This window comes from Manis javanica, chromosome 8 (genome assembly GCF_040802235.1).
Source record: "Manis javanica isolate MJ-LG chromosome 8, MJ_LKY, whole genome shotgun sequence".
In the NCBI taxonomy this organism is placed as follows: domain Eukaryota; kingdom Metazoa; phylum Chordata; class Mammalia; order Pholidota; family Manidae; genus Manis; species Manis javanica.
The window spans coordinates 92,425,414-92,449,081 of NC_133163.1; the positions used below are offsets into that span (position 1 = coordinate 92,425,414).

Genomic DNA, 23,668 nt, shown 5'->3' on the forward strand with positions numbered 1-23,668 from the left:
AGAAGCCCAAGCAACAAGGGCAGCTTATCCGGGATGTCAGCAATATGGCTGATGAGACTGAGCAGTTTGAGGGCCCCTTGGAACAGACCCCATGTTCAGGTATTGGAAATATTGAGGCTGCAGAGGGAATCTTTGTGTTTTGATCTCAGGCATAATGCATGCAAATGTAGATATTTGGGGAGGTCGTCCTGAAATCCTAGGCTGAACTCCAATTTAATGTCCTTCTTGTCACTTGGAGTTGATATTACTACTAGGGACATAAGGTTTCATGCCTTCTGTCAGCCTGTTCAGGGACAAAAAAGATCCAGACAGTAACCTCTACTCCTGAACCCTGTATTCAACACACTGCATAGTCAAGGAGCCCCCATTAGTGGTTGTTTCTGGGTTGAGATGAATGTTTCACAGGAGTTTCCACATTAGGATATAGTATGGTTGTGGTCTGGAGACTTAAAGCAAGCTGCATTATATCCACTTATTCAGAATGATAGCTTTTCATTTCATGTTCGGAGAGACAGAGCCTGGTATGATCTAAGAGGATCATATTTAGCTCGCAGCTGTAGTTCTCAAATTTCACTGATTAGGCAGAATCTGACAAACCCAGCATTCTTAGTGCCTGCGCCCACACCATTAAAACTCTTAAAGCCATAACTTTGTTGTCAAGATCTGTCAATTTTTGAAATCCTTCTTCCCAATCCCTTTCCCCCAACTGTCCCCTTAATAAGCAACCAGGAAACAGAACCAAACTTTATTCAACACTGTCTTAGCTTGGACTGCCATAACAAAATACCATAGACTGGGTGTTTAAACAACATTTATTTGCCATAGTTCTGGAATCTGGGACTTCCAAGATCAAGGTGTCTGGTAAGCACTCTTTCTGGCTTGTAGACTGCTGTCACCTTACTTTATCTTCACATAGGGGAGAGAGAGCTCTCTGGTCTCTTCTTGTGAGCACACTCATCCCATCATGTCCTCACTCTCACAGCCTCATCTAAACCTAATCACCTCCCTAACACTCCTCCAAATACCATCATATTGAGGGTTAGAGCTTCAACATATGAACTGGGGGGTGGGGGAAATACACAGTTCAGTCCATAGCAAACATGCTGTCCCTGGGACACACTAATGTTACAGAACAAGCAGAAGTGGTGCCCTGGGTATTGTCTCTAGGTCAGGACATCTGGACTTTGAAGGAAAGCTGGTTGCACGTTCAAATGCATTAAGTTTTCACACAGGATCCCAGTGTAATACCTTACCTATTTGTCTTGCCTGAGGGTTTCAGCCCCAAGCAAATTCACTACGGATTCGGTGAGACTGAGTGTCTTGCCAATGGGTTTCAGTCCCAGAAAAGTTCACTGTGGACTCAGTGAGATCGAAAAAATGTCAGTGGAACATTCTTGGGATGAAAGGGTTTATACCCAACTCTATCCCCACGGTGGCAGGTCAATCATTAGAATCCCGTCCACTCAGAGCAAGCCTGCATGCAGCAAGCCGGTCTCTGCCCCCCAGCTGTCTCAGTCTCTCTTCGGTGCTGCCACCACTTCAGTCTCTGCTTTCCAGCAGCCCTGCAGCCCTGCAGCCGTGCCACCACGTCACCCTGAGCACTGGGCAGAGCTCTTTATATAGAGTCAGTAACAACATATTGCCCACATGTGTGTAGTGAGCAAGCCAACCAGGGCCTGATGATAATCCTGGCCATAGGAACCTTCACTTTCTCCACACTGAGGAATGACAATGGAACATTCTTGGGGTAAAAGGGTTTATACCTGGTTTTATTCTCCTTGCAGTCAGTCAAGCACTAGAATCACATCTGCATCCTACAGTCTGCAGGTCTGTAATCCTCCTCTGTCTCTGCCTTTGCCCAGAGCACTGGGCAGAGCTCTTTATATAGGGACTCAGTCAATAATAGCTTATTGCCTATGGGTGTGGGAGCAGTAGCCTAAGGGGCCAATCACATCATCAAGTAGTTTAGGGTCAGGTGAGGATCCTGGCCATAGGAACTTCCATTTTCCCCACACTATTGATGACAAAATAATCAGGTAGATATTTAATAAAGAAGCTTCCAGAAGAAAATCTAGAAAGAGAGGAGTTATCAGTAAAATGTTGGCTTTTGTAGAACTGTTTTTTCCTACTATGATTAACTTTTTACCTTCATTGAAAATTTGACCTGGATTGAGAAACTGAAGATCTAGGTTTATGATGACAGAGCAGGGAAATTTATGCTGTCTTTTGAGTCTAGCTAAAATGTCCAGGAATGCTATCTGGAACAGACCTATGTCTTTGACCTACTTTATATTGCTAATTTTGATACTTTCTCATGACAATGGATGAGCATTTGGCAGTGATTTCTTCTGCAGCCTATTTGCAAGTCTTCACCAGAGACAGCATGGTTAGCAGCTTCTCCAAGGATGCAGGGGTATCTCATGAAGATACCCTTTGCCTCTTCAGCAAAACCGGATGAAAATGGTACTTTCCCAACCAGCCCACTCCTCAGCAGATGAGGCATCAGTACCACTTGTTAGCCAGTATTGGTTCTGCAGTAATGACCAGGAACAGGCAGCTATTTTGGGTACTGTCCCAATAATCAGAAGCATACCCGGACAGCACAATGGTCCTTGGGAATGGGCTAATGCCCAGTATGAACTTACCAATGTTCTCCATAGAGAATTGGCGCTTACAATACACCAACTAGCTGCAACTGTGGAAGGGACAGTGTAGTGCCCTACAGCAATTTGATGAACTCTTACCATTCTCTGAATCCTGGAAAGTCTTGATAAACAGCTAGGAGAGTTCATTGCTCACTCTCCTAGGCTTTTTAGGTTAACTGTTCTTATACTACAGTCAAAGCGCCAGATGCAAGAGGAAAAGCAAGATCTACCCATGAAGGAGAAACTGATGGGGTCATAATTTCCTTTCTTAATACACACTGCTATTTAAATATGTGTTCTAGGGCTGTTCTTTTAACTCAGTTACAGTCTCTATTAGTTGTGATTAACAGTTCTGGGTGAATAAAAAGTTTTGTTTTAATGTAATCATGATCAATCTACTGCTCCAATATGTAGACAAGTCTGTTTCTATCATGAATTTTAGAACCTAGTATTTTTCGCCCAGGTGGCTGAAAAAACTTGACTTGGGAATGACAAACTACCAGGTTTTGTTTTTGAGTATGGGAGAAATTTGACAGGAAAAGGGAATTAATTCTCTTTCCCAGAAGTAAGTCTCTGATTAAAGGTTTGTGAAAAACCCAAGTAGAGACTTGTAATGCTGAAAGGAACCTCTACAATGTATTTCTTTCTCTGAATTTATCTCATCTTCTCTGTGTAGACAGACATTTACACATCTTAAATATTTCTAAGGGAGCAAAAACCATGCTCTCTCACTTCTTTTTAAATGTTTAGTTATGTTTCTTCACTTACGTCACATAAATCCATCTTGCTGCAATTTGAGTGTAACAGCTACTATTACCTAAGTATTAACAATAATTCTCAGTTTAAGCAATCTAACTTGTGTAACTTGTTAACTTTAGCTTTTTCTGTAATCTTAGCTTTTTCTGTTATTTCCATCATCCCTAAAAGAGGGAAAAGATTCAATAATTTATTTGTATGTTATTTTTTCATAAATATCCTAACAGGTCCCTAGAGAAGAAGAGGAACATGTAGAAATTCTTAATGTTTTAGATAGAAAATATAACATTCATGTCCAGCCTTTTTGACAAAGCAAAGTTTTGGCAGAAGAATTGGGTAATAACTGGCAGTTGAGAAGCCCAGGGAAGTGGTTTTTGAATTGTCAACCACAGAGTCCAGGTTTCCTTGGAGGTGTCTCAGAGCTCAGTGCAGGGGAAGGGAGGGTGTTCAAAAGTTAGGGGCCCCTCTTAGTGTGGAGGGCCACTCCCCACTGTCTTTAACCCCCATAACTTTACTTATTGGACTTCTGAGTCTGCTGCTGTTAAAAAAAAAAAAAAAGAAGAGGAAAGAAATTTAAGCCAGTAAACACAGTGTGACCCAGATCATAGAAGTGAATGCCTTCTAAGGTCTAAGAATATTATATGATTGGAGTATAAAAGCTATGTTGGTGATAATAACAGATAGAATGAATCTGGATATTGACCTTGAAAAGGATTACCTATTGGGAAAACTTGCCTAATTTAGTTTAAATGAAAACAAAATGGAGCTTTGACTCTGTTTCGTATGTTTGGTTGCATAAGGTCATTTTTACCATAATAGTTACTGCTACCACCTCTCATATAGTTAGGATTCTTTCATGGGCTGTAGCCTGAGAAACAGAATGTAGACCAGTCTGGTTAAAAAAAAAATGATTTTAAAGAAAGGTATTTCACTAACAATGGTAAGATAATCCGACTGCATAAACTAGATGCAATTTGGTAATTATAGACAGACAACATATGTGCCCTCTGCTTAGGATGTCCTGCCCATTTTTGCCTACCTAAAGTCCTACTAATCCCAGAAGGCCCTGCTCAGGTCTGTCCTTCTCCAGAGAGACATCCCAGAACTCTAGCCATCATTAATATTCCCCTTATGCTCCCACAGCACTGTCCTCCTAATCTCAGCACTTACAGAATTCTTGAGTTTACTATGTATGTGTTTCTTGTCCTCTAAATTGCAGTCCCCCTAAGAATTTAGTCATTTTTTTCACAGCATATCACAGTATTAGATGTCAAATAAATGTTAGTTGAATTGAATTTGAGAGAGCAATGGAAATATATGTCTAACTTAGGAGACAATATGTAACTTTACAGGATTTCAGCTTTATTTTTATTGTTACCCAGTTCAAATTCTTAGAGTCCTGATGACATGCTTGAAGTAACTCAGGTATACAAAAGAACATTAAACATATGAGTAGTAATTACAGTATGATAGGGGGTAGGGGAAAGAGGGAGATGTTGGTCAAAGAGTACAAACTTCCAGCTGTAAGATAAGTTTGTTCCAGGGATCTGCTATACAGTATAGCAATTATAACTAACAATATTATATACTTGAAAGTTGCTAAGAGTAGATCTAAAAAGTAAATCTTATTCCCATCAGAAAAAGGAAATGTGATGCAATGCAGCTTAGCCTTTCATTTAACAGACATTATAGTAACAATGCACAATACACATACCCAGTTTAACTAGAATTTAAAATCACATTTAATGAAGGATTTACAGTCAACCACTGTGGCATGGCACACCAGTTAAAAACCACTATCTTAATTATTTCTCTGAACTAGATGCTTCATTTTGTAACCTAAATCCAGCCATTTCTACTCTCTTGGGGTTAGTTGTTTTGTGTTTTATTTTTCAAATTCTATTGTAGACAGAATTTTACCTATTTTTCTCCAGCCTTTTGAGAAAGTTCCCAGGCCTTATTCCAAGGTGTGCAGGAAGTGCCCTGATTTTAGTCAGCAAGCCTCATTCATCTATACTAAGAATCTCAATGACCACTATTTACTCTGTAGACTTTTCTACATTGTGGCTTGTTATCCTTTGTCTTTTATTCAGCTGAATTCAGTTTTAATAATAAACTCTAATTATAAGATACCTGTAATTTGTCATAGATTTCAGTGGTCATGTGTACCAGTTTTTCAAGAGCAATTTCAGTTTACGCCTGTCATCCATTATAATTTTTAACAGAGACCTCTTTCACTCTTAAAGTTCCTGGTCCAGACACAATGATATGTTTGCCTAGACATAGAACACATAGAAAGTGTTTCTTGTCTCTATTATAGGTATAGACAAGCAAGTTCATATGTAGAACGAGGAGCTTTTTTCCTTCATGATTGCTATTATTCTCCAGTTTGGTTGGCCTATGGTAATTTAAGCATAATTTCTAATTACTGTAATTTAACTGCAGAACTGACCATCACTGAGGTAACCTGTTAAAACTAATCTCGTTATCTGTTCCCAGGTTTCTCTCCTGGCTGAAATCTATGGTATAGAGGGAAATATTTTCAGGCTTAAAATCAATGAAGAAACTCCCCTGAAACCCAGGTATGAGGTTCCTGATGTCCTAACAAACAAGCCAAGCACTGTAAGGTAAGCTAAGGAACAAGAGATCTTGGGTGCACCCTCAATATGTTCTTTTATCATACCTTGAGTAGCACATTTTGTTATGTGGCTTATATTTTGTCTATTTAAAGTTAGGATCATTTGCAGAATTAATTTTCAGTTATTTGTGGATAAATATGTCCATTTTGTATGTTACCCATATGTTTTTTTCTTCATCCACCATTGGACTCATCAGAACTCATTAATAGGGAGAGGCAGAGCTTTTTGATTCCTGCTTTCCTTCTCACAAAGAAATGGTTTATCAACCAGACTTTGGAAGCAAGTAGGGGAGCTATTTAATTTGCTCACTCATTAGCACCAGGGCTCAAGAGAGCTAATGCTCTAGCCAAACTCCCATGCTTACAGTAATTTACAGTGACAGACTCACTTTTAATTAAGGGTAGTCTCAGAAGTCTAATAAGTAATTTGTCTTAGAGTCAGAGATAAATTAAGAATCTCTGTCGAGGTAAAAATATCTTTGGGGATTAAAGCATTTTTCATATACCTGCGGAATCTTCATCAGTTCTCAGCACATTTTCCAGTGAATTTCAGTTTGGTTCTGCTGTTGATTTCTGTTATTTTTTCATATCACTTCACTAAGGAATTTAAGATTATGCCAGATACTTTAATTTTCACTTAATCATTTTCATAGTTTTATGTAGATTTTTTTCATGAAAATCTAGTAAGTCAATAGATTATAAAGAGAAATCAATTCAATTATAGTAGAACCATTATAAACTTAAAATAAATATATTCTTTGAGCCCCTACTCTATGCCAAGAATTTAAGAAATAGGAAGAAGAGACTGTTCTCAAGGCTCTGCATTTTGGCAAATGAGTGGAGATATATATATATATCACAACATATGACTTGTTGCTATCCTGGGAGATTCACTTTACTAGTAGATCTTTTAACATTTTTATAGCTGTGTTTATAAGTAAAATTAGTCTGTAGTTTTCTTTTTCTCTGCTATCTTTACCTTGCTTTGGAGTCAAGGTGATACTAGCTTTGTGTAGCAGATATGATATATTATTTCTGCTCCTGTTCTAACCTCTTTCTAAAGAACCTTTGGCTACTACAATAACTAGAAAGCTAAAAACTACATTTCTCCATTTCCCAGACTCCCATTAAGCAGGTTTCTGATGTAATTCATGTTCTACCATTATCATTAGATTAGTTGTTTAAGCCACCCAGTCTGAGGTATTTTGTGATGGCAACCCTAACAAACAAATACAACTAGTAATAAACCATGACATTCCATGGCAGAGTTAACTTATACTTCTATGTGTGGCCAAATGAAATATAGGGCCTGTTGAAAGTATGGCTCTGGCAGACCAAGTGGTAGGGCAATAGTGTAGCACAGTTCTCACACAGAATTAAAACTCTGAGGTGGCCTGGCTGCTATCTCTTCACTGAAGAACTTAAGGAAAGAAAACAGCAGTCTCAGGGCTTTAAATTCTTAGTTCAGGGCATTGTCAAAAACCTAAAAGGTTTCTATGACAATCCTAAAACTTCCTCATATCTGTTGTAGCTATAGAGTCCTTGCCACTGAAAATCAGATACAGAGTTTGATTTCTGTGGTTTGCTGAATAAGTTGAATTTACAGCCTCATCAGGTCTATCAATACATGGCATTCATTAACTGGAAAAATTTGGGACCCTAGGAAATTGACTAGCAACATTTAGGAAGATTTGAATAACTCTGAGTACCCAAACCTCAAAATTCCACTGAGCCTCCCATTCCAGCAGAAGCTCTTCCTTCTCCTGGGTCTGATAAAGCTGATCTTACCTTGCCTGGACACCCTGTGTTGACCTCACCTAAGATGTATGGTGCAAGAAGATCCCCTTCGCTCCTTGTACCACACCCTTACCATCTTTCACTGCCTCTGAACCCACTGTCAGAGTCAGAGGCCAACATGTCTAGGGAGCCAGTGTACAAAAAATGATCCACAGACCTTGGGAGATACAGATGTTGAAGTGGATGTATAATATGCAGCCAGCTCACCTAGCCCCTAATGCTGCCCTCCAAGAGGATACAGAAGCAACATCCTTCATTGAGAAATGCACTGGTGAGGGAACATGTGGAAAGCATTGTAGTGAGTGAACATCTTTTGTGAACTAGAGATACTGGTGAGAAATGATGCCATTAAAGTGGGCTCCCTGATTTCAGTGGAGATGGTGAGACTTTAGGTGGCAGAGTCAAGGTGGACTTGTTGGAGATAAGGTGGACTTGTTGGAGACAAGGTGGACATGTTTCCATAACATGCAGCAGGACCTGTGTGGCACTCAGCATGGCTTAACCCTTGGGGCAGTGAGCAATATATTGAGGGGTCCATTAGACTAAAATAGATGGATGGAGGTGCTACCTGATAGAGTAATCAAAAGAACTCTGTTTAGGTTTGATGAACAATGGGGCACAACCTCTTAAACAACTCCAGACAGAGTTAGTTTCTGGAATCCAGGCTTCTTGCTTCAGGGGAAGATGAAGAATTCTAATAACATAAACTATCCCTCCTAACCTTCCCTAAGGAGGCCTGTAACCATTTACCAGGGTGACTATGTACCAAATAGAGAAATATCTAGATCTTTGAGGGATTTCAAGTGCTGTCTCTAAGCTTACTTAATTACTGAGGATCCAAAACAACCTAACAGTCTCCCTGTCAAATGGGGGGCCAATAGGAGTCAGTGATAAGAAAACAGAAGCTTTACCTGGTTCCATCTCACCAGGACTGAATGGGTCAGTAACCCCATCTGTGTTATTTCCTCAGTTTCTGAGTATATGGTTAGAATGAGAAAGAAAAGTAAAGGGCTTAGATTCTATGTACCAAAGCATTACTAGACTGTCCAGAACAAGGTAATAAAGATGATGGTAGCTCACATCTATTGAGTGCTTATGTGTCAGGCATTTACATGTGTGATCTCATTTAACTCTCTGTAAAAGTTCTACTCTTTTATTATTTTGACTTCACAGATAAGGGAAGTGAGAACTAGAAAGATTAACTTGTCCAGAGGTATACACCTCATAGATGGTATTCAATCTAGACTGACACCAATGCCCATGCTCTCAATTGCCACTCTCCACTGCCTTATCTATGCTCTGTCACATGAATATTGATTTACTAATTAATTAATTTGAAATGAGACTCAAATTGAGCCCTGTGAACCTATAGCAGTTTATTTATCTCTTCCTGCTTTCTTTTCTAGGCTGGTTTCAGGCTCAGGGGACACAGGCAGTCTGATACTGGCAGATGGAAAAGGAGATCTGAAATGTCATATCACAGCAAACCCATTCAAGGTAGACTTGGTCTCTGAAGAAGAGGTTGTGATGAGCATAAACTCCCTGGGCCAACTGTACTTTGAGCACCTGCAAATTCCTCTCAAGCAAAGGTATTTTTGCATATTACTTGAACCATATACAGAACTTAAGAAAACCTGATTGGGAATACCAGTTTGCCTTATTTGTAGAATATTGTTCTGAGAAATTTAATTTTTCACCTGTGCAGGTGAATGCAGGCTTGATGACAAGAATGATTCCCAGACTTTTGTAAGCATGATACTCCTACACATCTTGTGTGTTTGGGTGATGGTATTCTTTCTCCTCTACACCCTTTTAAAAAAGCACTCTTTTGACTTGATAAATATTAATATGAACTATCACATCTTCAGAATTCCATTTTACTCTCTTACAATAACATCAGTTACCCTAGACTTGAATAGTTAATTTTCTGGGCCAAACCACTTGATCAAGAAACTGTTTGTGTCAGGTCACATGACTTGGGAGGTAGTAGGAAGAGGAGATTCTTGTTCCATTTTTACCAATATTGTTCTTAACCCGTCCAGTCTGTAGTTGTTTTTATCCTAATAATGAGCATCTTATATGATTTACAGAATGCATTCAACATTCATTATTATCACATAGAGATTTTTTTTCTGGGTTTCACCTTATTTCTATTTTTAAATTTTAATATTAAAAAGTCTTATTTTCTTATCACAGAAATAATATGTGTTCATAGTAAGAAAAACATAAAATACTGAAAAGAAAAATTTAAATACCCATAATCCTGCCAGCTGCTCTGTTAGTACCTTATGAATATTTTTCAATTACTTTTGTAACTGACAAATATTAATAGCATATATAACAAATACCTGTGTACCCAGTACCCAGGTTATTTGTACTTAAAACTTATTTTTTGTTTTAATAAACTCCCATTATTTTTGGTTTAGTTTTAGAGATGCTATCTAAGTTGGGCCTTTTTATTTTTATTTATTTTTTTGAATAAGCACAAAAGGGTATGTAGTGAAAAGTCTACCTCACAATTTGTCCTTGAGCTACCCCAGTTCTGTCCTTGGAAGTAATTATTGTTTCCAGTTTTCTGTGTATCCTTTCAGAAATACATTTACACACACACACACAAATTTTTTCCTTTCCTGACACAAATGATGTCACCTATACACATTATTCCACACTTTTTTTTTCTTTTACTGGTGTAATAGTTCCTAATTTCTTTAAAGTAGCTACATAGTTTCTATTGTATGGTTGTACCATGATTCATTTAGTAAATTCTCTATTGATGGACTTTAAAGTTGTTTTCTAATCTTTATTTACAATTATTTACCAAATAACCTTGCGTAGCTTTCATTTTGCATATATGCAAGTACATTAGACCACAGACATATAATTGCTGATCAAATGGCTTGTGCATTGTAATTTTGATAGATGTTGCCAAATTGCCTTCCATAGAGGTTGTGTACTAGTTTATATTTCTACCATTTATATTTATATTTGTGCTGGGAAAATCATATTATCCACCTGGAAACAAATTTAAGTTAGGTTCTAACCTCATAACATTAGCAAAAGTGAATTCCAGATGAATAAAAATTAAACATAAAAAAATAGAAAATATAGACTATTTTTATAATCTTGTTATTGTGACAAAAGTTGAAGAGCCATGAAGAAAAAGACTGAAAGATTTGATTGCTTAACATTTTTAACTTTATTAATACCAAAATAAAAAAAACAAAACAAACAAACAAACAAAAAAACCCACAAAGAAATAAAGAAAAAAAATTTCTGGCATGTGAGGAGCTTAGAAGTCAACCACAAATAACAAGTTCTAATAAGTAAAAAGCTGAACTGAAAAACCAACAACTCTTAGATCTAACTATTAGCCCCAAAATTGGACAGACAGGTAGAAAATCACAACTTATGGGAGCAGAAACCTTGGGAACCACGGCTGTGTAGGAAAATCTAAGCTGTAGTTCATGAGTTGCTGGAGACTTAGTGTGGACAACTCAATTAAAAAGTTCAGGGGAACCCCGTCATGGGGGGCCCTTCACAATTTTGTGTGTTCTACCTTCACTTCCTCACAGTAAGTACTAGAGAGAAATTTCCTTGTGCTTCCAGAAGAGGTAGAGAAAAAGGAAATGTGATGGGTTAATTTTATATGTCAACTTGACTGGGCTAAGGGCTGACCAGATAGCTGATAAAATGTGATTTCTGTGTATGTCTGTGATGGTGTTCCAGAAGAGATTAGCAGTTGAAGCAGTATACTGAGTAAAGATGAACACCCTCATCAAAGTGGGGGGCCATAATCCAATTCATTGAGGACCCGAATAGAACAAAAAGGTAGAGCAAGTCCTCTCTACTTAAGCCGGGATATCCATTTTTTTCTGTCCTCAGTCATCAGCAATCCTGGTTCTGGTTTTTAGACCTTCAGAATGAGACCAGGACTAACACCATACACCTGCCCTTGCTCTTGGTAATTTCAAACCTGGACTGGGACTTCTGCTATTGGCTACCCTCATTGTCCCGCCTTTGATTTTGAACTGGAAATACACCTCCAGCTTAAAGACAGCAGATCGTGGGACTTCTCAGCCTCCATAACTGTATAAGTCAATCCCTCATAATGTCTTTCTATGCATTTGTATATAGCCTGTTATGTTTCTTTGGAGAACGCTTACCAATACAGGAATCATTTTGAAGTATGCCAGAGCATTCTGTTCTTCTTAACAAGTAGTTTCTCCTGCTGTCAGTCAGAAGAGTCTAAACTACTGGTGTTTTGTCAGAGCTTAACTTACCTGGGGGAAGCAAAATACCCAGCTCTAGCCCTCTCTAGACATAATGTCCACCTAAGCTGGGGGAAGGGAGAGGTGGAGAACTGAGACACACTGGTAAAGTTCACAGTCCAGGGTATGGCTCACCAAGACTGAAACCTAATCATGAGACTATGCAAAGCTTCCCCCCAACCATACCTTACCGCAACATTGCTAAAGACCTATTTACCACAGTTCCTTTTACCCATATGTCATGTCCACTTTTCAACAAAAAATTATAAGGCATACAAACAGGCAAAAAACAGTTTGAAAAGACTTAGCAAGCATCAAAACTAGAGTCAGGTATGGCAGGAATATTGGAATTATCAGACCAGGAATATTTTTTAAATTATAATTAATATGCTGTGAGCTTTAGTGGAAAAGGAAACAACATGCAAGAATAGATGGATAACATAAGCACAGAGATGGGAATTCTAAGAAAGAAGTGTTAGAAGAACGAAACTGGAAGGCTAATATTAACCTATTTCAAGACTTATAAAGCTACATTATGTGGCATTGGTATGAAGAGAGGCAAATATATCAATAGAATAGAATAGGGAGTCCAGAAGTAGATCCACCCATGTATGGACAACTGATTTTTTTACAAAGGTGCAAAGGCAATTCAGTGGAGAAAGAACGGTTTTTTCAAAAAATGGTATTGGACATTTAGATATCTGTTTGCAAAAAATGAACCTCAGTAAAAAAAAATTACTCAAAATACAAATAGACCTAAATGTAAAACCTAATACTATATAACTTTAGACAACAACATAGAAACTCTTAATGACCTTGAATATGTTTTGGATGTCTTAGATATGACACCAAAAGCATGATCTACAAACAAAAAAAATTGATAAAATAGACATGAAAGTAAAAACGCCTGACCCTTGAAAGACACTATGAAGAAAATGAAAAGATAAGTCATAGACTAAGAGAAAATAAATCATATATCTGATGACTTGTATCCATAATATAGAAAGAACTCTCCAACTTTAACCATAATAAAATAATCTAATAAACAAAAAATTTTAAATAAGTAATTCACCAAAGATACATAAGTGACAAGTAAGCACTTGAGAAGTATGTTCAATGCTGCTAGTCATTAGGGAACTGCAAGTTAAAGTAACAGTGATATCACACACCTGTTGAAATAGCTAGAATTAAAAGGGCCAACCATAACAAGTGTTAACAGAAATATGGAGCAACTGGAACTCTCAAACTACTATTGAGAGTGTAAAATGGCACAACCATTCTGGAAAATAGTTTGGTGGTTTCTTAAAAAGTTAAACATCTACCCACTCTGAGTTCCATCCATTCCATAGCTAGAGATTTTCCCACAAGAAATGAAAGTGTCTATACAAAGATGTGTACCTAAGTAATCATAGCAGCATTATTTGTAATAGCCCAAAACTAGAAACAACACAAAAGTTCATCAACAGGTAAATGGATGAACAAACTGGCATAAAATGGAACAGTAAGAATAAAAGGGAATGAACTATCAATACACTTAATAAAATGGATGACTCAAAATAATTGCAAACCTTGTGCCAAAAAAATTAATTCAAAATATATTATTAAAAAAACCAAACAGCCTATTGTACAATAGCATTTGTGTAAAATTCTAAACATGCAAAGTGGTTGCCTGAGGATGGGGATAGGGAATACAGAAAGAGGCAGGGAGGGAGGATTGCAGACATACACAAGGCAACTTTTAGGAGTGATGGATCATCATTATCTTTATTGTGTTTATGGTTTCATGGGTATATACATATGCCAAATCCTATCAAAGTGTACACTTTAAATATGTCCAGGTTATTGTGTGTCATTTCTACCTCAATAAAGTTTAAAAAATGCTTGAGATCAGAAACACTATAATGGAAATGAAGAATGCCTTTGATGGGCTCATTAGTAGCCTAGATACAAGCTGAGGAAAGAATCACTGAGCTTGAAGATATGACAATAGAGTCATCCAAATAAAAAGCAGAGGGAAAAAAATGGGAAAAAGAAAAGGAACAGAATATCCAAGAACTTTAGGGCAACTACAAAAGATATAACATACAAATAATGGGAATACCAGAAGAAGAAAAGAGTGAAAGGAACAGAAGTATTATTTGAACCAATAATAACTGAGAATTTCCCCCAAATTAATGCCAGACTACAGACCCAGGAAGCCCAGAGAACACTAAGCAGGATAAATTGCTTTAAAAAAAAAAAAAAAGCCCTACACTTATGAACATCATATTCAAACTTCAGAAAATAAAAAATAAAAAATATTGAAAGGACCCAGAGTAAAAATTCCTATAAAGAAGCAAATAATTAAATCTGACTTCTCTTGAGAAACCATCAAGAAAGAAAAAAGAAGAGTAAAGTATTGAGGAAAAAACCTACAAACCTAGAATTTTGTACCCTGCAAAATTACCCTTCAGATGAAAGAAATAAAGACTCCCTCAGACAGACAAACAGACTTTTTCAGACAAATTTGTTGCCAGTAGACCTGTGTGGCAAGAAATGTTTTTTAAAAGTTCTTTAGAGAAAAGGAAAAATGGTACAGGTTAGAAACTTGAATCTACATAAATAAAGGGAGACCATTGGAGAATGAATAAGGTAAAATAAAAACTCTTATTTCTTACTCCAGTTTGTTCAAAATTAAATAGCAACAATGTATTCAGTTGTGTATACTAATGTATATGTGTGTATATATGTATGCTTATGCCTGTGTGAAATGAATGACAGTGATGCAACAGATGGGAGGAAGGAATTAGGCACACAGTTGATCCTTGAACAACACAGGAGGTGGGGCACCAACGACCTGTGCAGCTGAAAACCCACATACAGCTTTTGATTCCCCCAAAACTTAAAACTAATAGCCTAATGTTGACTAGAAACCTCGCCAATAACATAAACAGTCAGCACATGTTTTGTATGTTATGTGTATTATATAATGTATTACAATAAAGTAAGCTAGATAAAAGAAATTTTTCTCAAATCATTACAAATCTTCCCAAAAATTTCCAGTGCAGTTATTGAAAAAAATCCATGTGTAAGTGGACCTGCGTGGTTCAAATCTGTGTTGTTCAGGATAAGCTGTATTTTATTAGGAAATACTTGCACTACCTGTGGAGCACAGTATTGAAACTGGATTTAAATTAGTAAATTTACAATGCTAATTCTAGAACAATCACTAAGAATAGTTGGATATGAAAATCTTTAACATTGAACAAACTTATCAGTCTTGCCTTAAGTGAAACAACTATTTATATTAAAACAGAGTTACCAAAGAAAATGAGGAGGGTGCATCAGTTGATACATCTCAGGTAATTAGATTGTGAAGTTTATCTTTTTTTAATCTTTCTCACCATCATCATCATTATATGGAATATAATGTTTCTGTTCTCCCTTTTTTTAAATAGATATACACTTGACAAATGCTCTACTATGTGTATATGGAACTACATGTCTCTTTTGTTTCTCTTTTAGCTCACTGATTCTCTCATTCCTTATTCCATTCATGTATTCATTCATTCATAAAACATAATTCCTCAGTGCCTCCTTTGTACCAGACACAAAAAATAATGCTAGGCTAGGCAAACCAGTAGTGAATAAGACAAATCCCAGTATGTCCTCATGAACTTAGACTCTGTTGGGAAAGACACATGCCAAGTAGTTAAAAGCAAGAGGAGTTTTACAAAAGGGCTGTAGGAGAATACAACCACGAACTTGACCAAGACAAGGGTCAGAGAAGATCTCTTGAAGGAAATGTTAAAGCTGAAACTGATGCACAAGGATATGTTAGCTAGTCAAAAAGTTGGGAAAAGAATATTCCAGAGAGAAGGAATCATCATACATTCAAAGATCTTGAGGTAGGAAGGAGCACATTTGAAGAAATAAAAAATATCTATACCTTTTAGCAGGAGAAAGGAAAGTGTGCTATGTAACAAGGCTGCAGAGATAGGCAGGGGCAATTGTGTAGAGAAAATTATAATAGTTCTTTTATTCAACAAACATTTGTTAAGTACCTCCTATATGCCAGGTGCTGTTCAAGAAATTGATGATTGTATCACTGAACAAATCAAATTCTCCCACTATCATGAAGCTTACATTCTTCTAAGTCATGTTAACCTTTTTGGACTTTAACCTAAGAGCAAAGAAAAACAAAAGAAAGGTTTTAAGCACCAGAGGTACATTGTCTGATTTCTGTTTTAAAAGATTATTTTGGCCAAATTTTGGAGAATGGACATTGCCGAAATCTTCTCTTCATCCAGAACTACATGCATCTTCAGTGGAGCCTGACAAAGCTATAGCCATTAGGAATGGTGAAAAATATTTCCAGTGCAATTAAGAGCAAAGGCTTCTTCTTCTTGACCAAGCAACTTTTAGGAGTGATGGATGATCATTATCTTTATTGTGGTTATGGTTTCATGGGTGTATACATATGCCAAATCCTATCAAAGTGTACACTTTAAATATGTCCAGTCATTTCTACCTCAATAAAGTTTAAAAAATGCTAGAAATCAGAAACACTATAATGGAAATGAATGCCTTTGATGGGCTCATTAGTAGCCTCCTAAATTGCAACTCCTAAAGCCAGGGACACCTGGTGTCCAGTGTCCACTTGGATCTGCGTAGTGTGGGAACTAAGCCTCTGCCACCCCAGGATTTCAGGGAGCTGCAGAGCACTCTATGGAGTGAGATTATGTTCTGAGAACTTCCCAAAGGCAAAGAAAGGAAATTTTCAGGCAGGCTACTAATGAGCATGATTGTACAACTGCAGTCCTGTCCAGGTCACCCAGGGGACAGAACTTGCTAGCCCAAATCAGAGACCTCAGTGGCCTCTCCCTACTTATCTGGAGTAGAACAGAGACAGAGTGAAGACTAGTGCATAAGTCTGGAAAATAGAATGAAATAGCAAAGTGACAATGACACTTACCATTGGAAGAGTGCAAAGACAAAACGCAGGAAGTTAAGCAGTGAGAAGGCTTTATTTAAAAAGTACACATTCAAAGGGGAGTGTGGGCAACCTGAGAGAGGAGGAGCACTTAAGGCTTAGGATTCTGTCTTAAGACTTTCAAGAATGGAGCAAAGGGAGGTGGAGGGGGCAAGGTCTAGGCTCGGTGTATGGTCTCATGAAGTCTATCTGGGGAGAGACATTAAGTCACCATCCACAGTCAGTCCTCTAGATAATTCTGTAAGATAAACTTAACATGAGGAATTTCTTGATCCTGTTCTTCTCTAAGATAGTGGTTACCCTCAAGCACTGGGAGCATATCAGTTAGGACTCCTTGCCCTGTCTTAAGATAGGCTGTTGGCTGATTATGAAAGAATACGTTAGGAATCTTACCTCCTAACTCCCTGATTTTTAAAATGGAATCTTAGCCTTAAGATGGAGTCCCTCCTGTTCTTACTACACTGTTTATATCTTGGCATTTTTCATCACAGGCAGGGAAAGTTAATCATGATGCTTGTCCCATGTCCCTGCCCTACTGCAGTTTCACATCATTTTGGCTCATGTAAAGCTATTCATGTCAAACAGTGTGGCAGTTCCTCAAAAAAATAAACACAGAATTACAATATGACCCAGGAATTCCACTTGTGGGTACATAGCCAACCCACAGTGTACCCAAGTGAAAGCAGGGACTCAAACAGATAATTTGCTTGCCTGTGTTCATAATAGTAGTATTCACAGTAGCCAAAAGGTAGAATCAATCCAACCATGCAAGAGTCATTGACAGGTGAATGCACACACAAAATGTCTATGCACTCAGTGGGGTGTTATTCAGCCTTATTATTCAAAAGGAAGGAATTCTGACACATACTACAAAATGGGTGAATCTTGAAGACATTACACTAAGTGAAATAAGCCAGTTACTAAAGAATAAATACTGTATGACTCTACTTTGATGAGATAGCTAGGGTAGTCAGAGTCATAGAAACAGGAAGTAGAATAGTAGTTGTAAGGACCTGGGGGGAGGAAGGGATAGGAAGTTGTATAATGGTTGCAGAGGTTCAGTTTGGGAAGCTGTAGAAGTTCTGGAGATAGGTGATAATGATGGTTGCACAACAAAGTGAATGTACTTAATGCCACTTAAAAATGCTTCAAATGGTAAATTTTATGTCTATTTTACCACATAAAAAATATGTTCATGTCAGCTATACTTTGTAAGATGATAGTGGCTTTTATATAGAACACTGATCTAATCTGCTAAATATACTGGCACCACAAACTGGTCTTTTAAAAGATGAATTCATTTTCTAATTCTATTTCTTTAATAATCCAAATAAAATATGCTCCTGTGGTAATCATATTTGTTGCAATGTGTACAGTCAATTTTCTGTGTGTGCCAACAGGAAAATCAAGAGGATCTGGGCCTATGGGAGGAGAAATTCGGAAAATTTGTGGATGTCAAAGTTAATGGTAAAATTGAAATTGATGTAGGGTTACAACAGATCTTTCCAAAATGGCTAAATCTCTCTCTCAAACTTTTGGCACCTAAACAAGTGACTTCTGTGAACAGAAATCTCAGATATGGGTCTCTTATTCCTCAACAGTGCATTGCAACAGAGAAATAGTATATTCCTGCTGTGGGGAGTGTAAGAAGTATAGGCCTCACGGAGTTTATGGTCTCCTGCATGGGTCGGCACACTGCTTGACCTACCCTGTACACAGACAGCTACAAATTCCACATTCTATTTTTATGAGAATCAAGTGATGAGAAACCAAGTTCTAGAGCTCAGTAGCTCTTAACATGCCAAGCTCTTCCAGGCCTCCCCATCGTTTCACATGAGCATCACAGTGACACTGCTCACCAGGCTTAGCGATAGTGGGGGAGGAAGGATTGGGGCAGAGTTTGTCTCTTTAGGAAATACTTTTCAGACTTAGGGCATATGTAATTGGAAAAAATACTCACTTTCTTCCTCCTTGCTCTGTAGAATACAGTCCCTCCCTAACTCCTCGAGAACCCTTGTTCTAGCATCTATATCTATAACCTAATGTAGTGACCAGGACTGGCTGCATGTCCAAAATTTGTCAGTAGGGGAGCCCCTCAGGCTCTCCTTTCTGTAACATCATAATCCTTTTTTCCTTTTCTATACATCCCTTTTACATAAACTCCACCAAATAAGGACCACTTTATGTCATATATCTTTGCCTAAAAGTGACTTTTAATTGTATAGTATCTCTCCCAGTTACTTGTACTTTTCCCATATCTCTGAAATAATTGTTAAATAAAGGACTTTGTCTTTGGTAAAAGGATATTTATATATCTACGATCACAGGGAAGAGGTATTTTGAGAAGCCAGGAAAGGCCCCTTGACAGTATAGTCTTTGATCTAACGAAGATTAAAATTGGTCAATATCCTTTGCTTTCTAAGCAAAGAACTATGCAATATATTTTAGGAAAACTTAGGAAAAAAATCTAAACCTTTGTAGCCATATTTTACAGGTGGAAAAGAGATTCACTATAAATGAGGATACAGGAAACTTCAACACACAGCTAAGGAAACGTACCTCGTGAGTGACCGGAACTTTTCCTTGTGCATTTTTGTATCCAAACAATCCCTGAATATAACATCTTACAGAGAATCAGCACACATGATTTACCTGTTGATCAGGGCAGCTCAGGTCTCTCAATCCCCAGTCTACATCTGCTACACTCATCGTTAACTGAATCTCCTTAGTCAGTTGTTCCATTGAGAAGCAGAACTCAGTCAGTATCCTGGTCCCTACAGGTCCTGCATCTGTTGGTTTGGACTTCTCCTTGCATGGATTTGAGCATCTCTACGGGATCCCACAACATGCAGAATCACACCAACTTAAAAATACTGGGTAAAGTGAAAATAATTCTTTTTCTCACAAGAGTTTCTGGTTTCTGCAGTGGAAAAGTTTAAAAGGAAAATATGTGGGATGTCTGAACCTGTGTTAGTATCTGCCTGGCCTTTTCTTCCTTGATAATTGCTTATAGATCCTTAAGAACCTTCTTTGAATGATTGCTCACAGCAGTGTTTTTCAATTCTTATTTTATTTTTTGGAAACAGTGAGACAATTATAAAACAGTAATGCTGAACCTAAAATATACAGGAAACAAAAATATAGGGCGGCTGTGGTTGAAGTTGGGGGGAGCTTTACTACACCACCTCTCTGGATTTTGCTTTAATCTCTCAAGGCCTTTCCGTGGATCCCTGGGAGAATACATTCTGAAAATCACTGACCTAGAAAAGGGCTTTTTCCGAAAAGGGACAGTGAGCCAGAGAACAGAAAAGTAGCATTGCCTACCACCTTTGCTTCCTCAGGAAGATCATTTCAAATTAACACGACTGACAAATAAATGCGAGCAGCATCAGACTAAAAGGAAACAAACCAAAGAGAAACAGTCTGATCAATTGCCAGGTTCAGGTGCTGTTTACTTGACAGTTAGGCATAGTGACCAGTGACTCAGAAACTGTGCTACTCTCATACCAACCTGGCTCTGTGCTGTCCACTCCAACTCGGCTGCCAGGCTTCCCCTATTCAACACTGTGGAAGCAGAATAGGACATTTTCATTTTGTTTTAGTGGCAGAGTAATATGCACAAAATCTGTCAGTGATACATATTGTGTGTTAACTCTTGTGGAGGATTCACAGGAAACAGTGCTCACCTCACAAGAGATACTCAGAAAAGATACCTAAGAGGGAAGATCATGCATGCCAGTTGCTATGTGAGGGGATGCCAAAGGAATCAAAGGAGGAGGATCATATTCAACCAGGCTGGGTCAGGAAACCTTTAGGGAAGTGGTAAGAGTTGAGCCTTGAAAATTGCATAGGACCTGAGTGTTTGCAGGGGAGTGTGGAGCTATACTTCATTAATAATATATTTGCAGTGTTAATTGATAACCCTTTGTGTGTTTCAGTAATGGGGATGCTTACCGTCTTTATAACCTGGATGTCTATGGATACAAGATACATGACAAAATGGGCATTTATGGTTCAGTGCCGTATCTCCTGGCGCACAAGCCAGGCAGGACTCTAGGCATTTTTTGGCTGAATGCCTCAGAAACATTAGTAGAGGTCAATACAGAGCCTGCAGCAAAGGTGAGCTATAGATCATGGCTATGTGTCATACATACAAAAGAAACAAAACCAGTGAAGTGTAGTCATAGGTCTGGGCTTTGTAGGAACAATTCTCTGCAACCCAAGTTTTTTCAGTAATGAGTGAAAGTTTGTAGTATGTATTAAAGGGACAGACTTGCTACTCACATGTGCATAGATGTTGTAAATTAGAGGAAAAAATTTCAGATCTTCTTTCCATTCCTTTTCCAGTATACCCTGACCCAGATGGGCCCAGTTGCTGCTAAACAAAAGGTCAGATCTCGAACTGATGTGCGTTGGATGTCAGAGAGCGGAATCATTGATGTTTTTCTGCTGACAGGACCTATGCCTTCTGACGTCTTCAAGCAGTATTCGTACCTTACAGGTACTTGAATCTGCAAGTGCCAGTGTTTTGTTCCATTTCCTTTATCCCACATAGCATCACTGTAGGTTAATATTTGTTGCACACCATACAGAGTTTATAAATAACTTAGCCAGGCTTTTTAAGAAGCAAGCATATCTCCTGCCATCCTCATCCCATTCAGCTTGGTTAAACATTGCACTGGGGCTAGAACTCACCATTCTCTAATCCTTAATACTTGCCATCTGCTTTTCTTGGAACCTTTAACCCCTGGGTTTTCTCTGCCTTTATCTCAGATGACCAGTATTGCTACCTGGACTTTTCTGTAACCTGTTTTCCATTAAAATAGACCACTGGCTTTAACACTGTTTTATTGTTATTTGGGGCAGGGGGATGGTATGGTATTACATCTTTTTTTAATTGAAATATAGTTTATAGACAATATTATATTGGTTTCAGATGAACAACTTAGTGATTCATCAATTACATACATTACTGAAAAGCATTTTGTCTTTCAAAGACATAAAAGATAATTTCAATTGATGCAGAAAAAAACACTTGACAAAATCCAACACTGTTTCATGATAAAAATACTCAGAATGCTAGGAATAGAGGGAAACTTCCTCAACATGATAAAAGGCATTTATGAAAAATCCACAGCTAACAGCATACTCACTGGTGAAAGACCGCAAGCTTTCCCCTAAGATCAGAAACAGGATGGCTACCCACTTTTACCACTGCTATAAAACACTGTACTAGAAATTCCAACCAGAGCAATTAGCAAGAAAAAGAAAAAAGTTATCCATATTGGAAAGGAAGAAGTAAAATTATCTCTGTAGATGATGTGATTCTGTTAGAAAAATCCCAAAAAATCCAGAAAAAACCTGCTAGAACTAGTAAACAGATTCACCAGAATTGCAGAGTACATGATGAACACAAAAATCCATTGTGTTTCTATATACAATGAGAAATCTAAAAAAAGAAATTGAGAAGACAATTCCATATATAGTGACATCCATAAGGATAAAATATGAGGACTAAATTTAACCAAAGAGGTGAGAGACTTAAATACATCTCATGCTCATGGATTGGAAGATGTAATATTGTTAAGATGGCAGTACTACTGAAAGCAATCTACAGATTTACTGCAATCCCTACCAAAATTCCAAATGCCATTTTTGAAGAAATAGAAAAGCTGATCTTCATGTGCAGTTTCAAGAGGCCCTGACTAACCAAACAATCCTGTGGAAAAAAATGTTGGAGGACTCATACTTCCCAATTTCAAAACTTACTGCAAAGTTAAGATAGTTCAAATAGTCTGGTATTGGTGTAAGGATAGATGTATAGACCAATGAAGTAGAATTGAGAGCCTAGAAATAGACCCATACATCTCAGGCCAATTGATTTTCAACAAAAGTTTAAGAAGGAAAGAATAGTCTCTTAAACACATGGTACTAGGGCCCAGAGGGTGGGATGAGTAATGGAAAGTTACTGCTTAATGGTTATAGACTTTCTGTTTGGGGTGCTGTGAAAGTTTTAGAAATAGCTAGTGGTGATGCTTGTACCACTTCTCAAATGTAATTAATGCCACTGAATCATACACTTAGAAATGGTTGAAATGGCAAATTTTATGTTAATCATTTTACAATTTTAAAAACGGGTAATATGACCCTCCAAAATTGAATTTTATGCTTTAAATGGGTGAATTATATGGCATATGTTTACTTCTCAATAAAGCTATTAAAAATAAAAGTAATATAGAATTCACTTATGCTGCATTCTATTGTTAGAAGTCCCTGAGTCCAGTACATGTTCAAGGGAAGAATTTGATCCCAAATTTGATGAAACAACAAAGATTTTGTGGATATGGGAAGACACCCATATAGGAATAAATACTTCCTTTTTCAAGGACCCACCTACAGCTCTTTTAAAATTATTATTAGAATAACCTGATATATAGGGAAGTGCTTCAGAAACACTTGGTCTGCCACCATGTTCAAAGAAATCCAATTTACACATTTATAGATTATTTACTCCTGATGAGGATTTAGCTCAACAATGTCCCTCCTTCCTCTTCTTCACAATATTGTTATATCATAATTTTTAGTTAAATCA

General features: G+C 37.6%; 1 protein-coding gene across 13 annotated transcripts in view; it reads left to right on the forward strand.

Moving 5' to 3' along the window:
* Positions 1 to 23,668, forward strand: part of GANC (glucosidase alpha, neutral C) — a 59,726-nt gene that overhangs the window by 5,203 nt on the left and 30,855 nt on the right. For all 13 annotated transcript variants that reach the window (XR_001854465.3, XM_017669155.3, XM_073211680.1 and 10 more), the window contains 7 exons: positions 5,901 to 6,028; positions 9,243 to 9,425; positions 15,400 to 15,445; positions 18,477 to 18,543; positions 19,857 to 19,953; positions 21,015 to 21,195; positions 21,424 to 21,577. Coding sequence is in view for 12 of the 13 variants with exons in the window: in XM_017669155.3 (XP_017524644.3) it covers positions 5,901 to 6,028; positions 9,243 to 9,425; positions 15,400 to 15,445; positions 18,477 to 18,543; positions 19,857 to 19,953; positions 21,015 to 21,195; positions 21,424 to 21,577 (856 nt within the window). In the remaining variant the exon portion in view is untranslated. The remainder of the gene's footprint in view (positions 1 to 5,900; positions 6,029 to 9,242; positions 9,426 to 15,399; positions 15,446 to 18,476; positions 18,544 to 19,856; positions 19,954 to 21,014; positions 21,196 to 21,423; positions 21,578 to 23,668) is intronic.